At 39.1% G+C, this 4,269-nt stretch overlaps 1 protein-coding gene across 1 annotated transcript; it reads right to left on the bottom strand.

Annotated features, from left to right (window-relative positions):
* Positions 1 to 242: 242 nt before the first annotated feature.
* On the bottom strand, positions 243 to 2,993 carry snx10a (sorting nexin 10a). The gene is made up of 7 exons (XM_026347737.1): positions 2,974 to 2,993; positions 1,484 to 1,534; positions 1,246 to 1,332; positions 1,034 to 1,134; positions 807 to 905; positions 474 to 668; positions 243 to 393 (listed from the first exon to the last, which is right to left on the bottom strand). The coding sequence occupies exons 2-7, from the start codon at positions 1,517 to 1,519 to the stop codon at positions 267 to 269; spliced, it is 645 nt and encodes a 214-aa protein (XP_026203522.1). The 5' UTR covers positions 1,520 to 1,534; positions 2,974 to 2,993; the 3' UTR covers positions 243 to 266.
* Positions 2,994 to 4,269: the final 1,276 nt, after the last annotated feature.

Raw genomic sequence — 4,269 nt, 5'->3', positions numbered from 1 at the left:
ATATAATTTAATATAATACACAGGAAATATTTAAGAATTTGCCATTATAAATATACTTTCACTATACATTTTTTTAAAACATGAAAAAAATGTTTTCAAGTACAAACTATATTAAATCACTACGTTTTTGCTTAAAGACAATAACTAAAGCAAATTATTAAAAGTAAATATGAACCCAACAAAAGTAAAAGAAAGCTTTTGCTCTCTGAAAAAAAAAAAAGTTCACTAACAGGTTAACGGATTGATAATCCAAGTGGTGTCCAGACTCAGCGAGCGGGGTGTTCTGAAAGACTGCTGAACAGCTGGTGGTCTCTGTCTGGGGACTCTAAGAATGGGAGGGGGCTATGTCGCGCCGAAGTGTCCACGCTGAGTCCCAAGCCTGATGAGGACGTGCTGTCATGAGATGGAAGAGTCTTGTCAACATTTAAAACCAGAAACCCATTATATGCAAACCACTGTGTACAATCTCATACCTTTCACAGTCAGAGTCACAGGAGGCCTTGTCCTCTAATCTAGTCATGTAACCACAGCTGGAACGCTGTATGGCTTCAGCCACCGTGTACCTGGTCTTGCCACGAGCACACTCTTCAATCTTTGAGGTGCTGAGATCTGACTGGAGGAACAGATGGAGCCGACTGTCTGATAACAATAATGGAGTTTGAACAACACTAGAGAAGAAATGAGACAATGTCAAACAATGACTGTCGGTAACCTTTGACAGTACGAAGTGGGGGAGTGTAAGGGTACCATTAGGTGGCAAGGCTAGGATTTTATTGCTGCGATTGTTTTGGCTGAAGGTGACTCACCTTTCTAAAAACTCCTGCAGACCCTTCATCCTCTGCGTGACCTGTTCTGTGTTACCCAGGCTGAAGAATGGGTTTCGGGGCGGCAACTTGGGCAATACTCTGGAAGGAGAACAAAAGAACAAAAAGTAATAAAGAAAATACTCTAACATTTTACGCATCCTTATTTAAAGTAACACTACAACACTTCAAATGATATAAATATTTGGGATATGAACTGGTGCACACACATGATCAGAGCATTCTGTTCCAGACAATGACGCAGCCAAACAAACTCACTGTAGCGCCGCCTTACATGAGAAGTCTTCTTCCGGAAACACATGCTATTGGTCTACAAAGAGAGACAGCGATTCAATAAACCTCCAGATAAAAAAAAAATTAAAAATAAATAATAATAATGACCCAAAAAGAAAAACCCAGACGTTTTGCTGGTGGCACTTACGTGTAAACAGATCTCATAATCGATGTATGTGTGAAAGAGATCAATTTTATGGAGTCTTGCATCTCGAACACAAATACTGATGAACTCCTGCACAATTCAAAAGTAGTTCAATTACATTAATCTAAAGGGTTTTTAAAGAAGCATGCATGTCCGATTAAAAAAACACAACAGGTGCAAACATAAAATTACCAGACAAAACTCAGAAATGCAGTGAGGAGGAGCATGCTTGACCACTTACACTTTGCCAAGAGACGTCGTCTGGCTTGGTATCCATGATGGGGAGTAAATCCTGCAAGAGAGAGAGGCATCAATAAAGAGTTGCACAGAAATACACTGACCTGTTTTAAGTAAGTAATATAAAGTAGGTCAGCTAAGCTCAGCCACTGTGACACCATGTCACGAAAAAGAGAGGAAACAGACCAACTCACTCGATTTCAATGCAAGATCTGTTTAGTATACGCTTGGTTAATACGTCAGGGACTCAAAGGTGCAGACATTTGGAGATGATGCAGCAGAAAGGGGATCAAAGGGCAAAGGAGGAGGATTTAGTTTGTATTGGGGGGGAAATATTTGCTCTAAACTCCTTAATATGGACTCACACACACACACACACAAACACACACACTAAAGCCTTTTTTCTGGCGCACTACAAGCAGAAATACAGCCAGGTCTTTCACCGTTCCACGAACTAATTTCTACCCATTACGTGTTGCTTCTTACTGTTAACTAGCACCACTTGCTGATTAGAGAGTTTTCAAACATGACATGCAGCTTTTCATCCAGATTCCACTGTCTCGCCTCACATGATAAGCCTGCCTGCTTTTGCCACACATTGGATCATCTGCCCCTTGATATCTTAAGGCTTATAAGTAGCATGTGACCCTTTAAGTCCAAGTAAACCAAATCAATAAGTAGAAACAAAGCTTAAAAACTAAGTCCTGAGGCGACCTCAGAATAAACTCAAAAACATACACCATCATGGACTAATCTCACAGCTACACCTTGTAAAAAAAAAAAAAAAGGTGTTCCACAGATGTTATGTTTATATTCAAGACAATCTGTTGTAAAAACAGACTTGTACAATGATTTACCAAGTCCTAGACTCCCTGCTGTTTGAGGAAATCAATATATTCTACACAATCTGCTCTGGCCGGTAGGGGTTAACAGGATGCTCTAAACACAGTCTTAAAAGCTTTTTTTCCTGCCATTATGGGTTACATACAACTGCTAGATTGCTCTAGGCTGCAATTATGTACAGTTAGGGCACTAAATCCCTGATTTATGAGCAAAACGAAAATTATGTCATCTTCCAGCCCTGAGCCAGAATCATATGGCTGCAGCAGGACATTAACATCTGTAGAACTCGTTTAGTGTCACGACAAGCCAACGTGAATACAAACTGATTTACTAATTTCCCTTTTAAGTTAAGGGAATTACAGCTAAAAACAATGAACAACAACAACAGCAGCATCGTGATTAACTTCATCCTTTCAAATAAACTAGATAACCTGCAATTCAAAATTAGATCATCCATTAGGGTCGACAATGATTTTTTTATTTAATAAAAAACCCTCTTGATGACAGGTTGATAAGTTAATAATAGACCCGGTGTTCCCAAAAGAGAAGAAAGGAAACGCACAACATGCGCACAAACTATAATAAACTTTTACAACTAAATATAAAAGTGCTCAAGTATAGTATTCTTTTTTTTTTTTAATCAGATCCTACCTTTCACCTTGCACACTTCCGTTGACCTGGTGTTTGCGAGCCCCCAGGAGCAGCTCCGTGCACCGGCTTGAAGCTCAGCCCCTGTTTGGACTGAACCAGAGCTGCTTCCAAACTACCCACAGTTACATCTGCCTGCAGGTTTGTTCACGCCTTTTTCGGCTCTGGTAGGCCACGCCGCGATTTCTTTTTTTCTTTTTTGTAAGTACACTAAACATTAAATAAAAAGTGGTAAAAACTTAACTTTAAGTGTGTCTCACGGAACCACAATAAATTCCCCTCCTGTGCAAAAAAAAAAAAAAATGTGTTGCGTTTGCGGCCCGCGCACCTGTGTGTGATTCAGCGTGTGGGGGGTGGCTTTAAATGGTCTCACCTGGTGGGAGGAGGGAGAACTAATGGTGGTGTAGCCCTAAAGAAAGTGAAAGGATGGGCGAACCATCACCTCCATTACACCAATAAGACTAATAATATAACTATTCATTGTATGGCTTGCCTTTGTTGTTTATAATAGCACCAATATTTAAAGTTTGCCTTCATGTTTGTGGGGTCCTTCTGCTATCATGAATTATGTTGTATGAGAAGGAAATCAAATCTTATCATGTTTAACTGTTCTTAGCTTTGTAAAACGCAGAGGCCAACTACTGTGGAAGTGCATTGCTATATTTTGTTATATTAATATTTGGGAGACAACATTTACATTAGACTTTATCTTTGGTGTCTGGTGATGTGGGTGTTTGTTTATTTTATATGATTTTATGTTGAATCCCAATAGATATTTGTTGCTTATTTAATTCCAAACACAAAAAATTTTTTATATGGAAGTTATAATAGAGTGATGATTTTTTGGTGTAGAGGGCCAAATTTGGATACAGTTTATGGTACAATGGTTTTACTGACTTTTACTAGACCTAATAGAGTGACCACCAACACCTTAAAAAGTTAAATTATGCTTTTTAGATTCATAATTCAACTATAAAGTCTGCACTCTTGACTAAAGAGCCCAGAACTCTACACTGCAGAGAGCAAACGACTGTCAGTGAGCATTGTTGTGTAAGGGTATTTGGTTTATTTAAAATGTGATTTCTTATTCTAATATTTGTATTTGTTGGCAGTCAGACAATTGTGACTTGTTTTTCTTCTTCCTGTCTCTGCATCCAGCTGTAACAACAGGTCCTGCTCATGGCACATGCTTGAAGCAACCCTGCAGACAGACAATCCACTGCTCTAGCAAAGCATAAAATAGAGGCATAGTCAGTTCTGTGCTTTGCGGTGGACTGTGGTTTAATTAGGTTCATTAAC

This window comes from Anabas testudineus, chromosome 11 (genome assembly GCF_900324465.2).
Source record: "Anabas testudineus chromosome 11, fAnaTes1.2, whole genome shotgun sequence".
In the NCBI taxonomy this organism is placed as follows: Eukaryota; Metazoa; Chordata; class Actinopteri; order Anabantiformes; family Anabantidae; genus Anabas; species Anabas testudineus.
Note: the sequence above shows the minus strand (reverse complement) of the source record. Positions and strands in the feature narration are given on the sequence as shown.

Excerpts from the sequence above, each read along its gene's own strand:
- snx10a (XM_026347737.1), bottom strand. The coding sequence starts at position 1,519 with ATGGATACCAAGCCAGACGACGTCTCTTGGCAAAGT. Across the intron at positions 1,333-1,483 it reads ACGACGTCTCTTGGCAAAGT|GAGTTCATCAGTATTTGTGT; the intron begins GTAAGTGGTCAA and ends TGAATTGTGCAG. Across the intron at positions 394-473 it reads TGTGACTCTGACTGTGAAAG|CACGTCCTCATCAGGCTTGG; the intron begins GTATGAGATTGT and ends ATCTCATGACAG.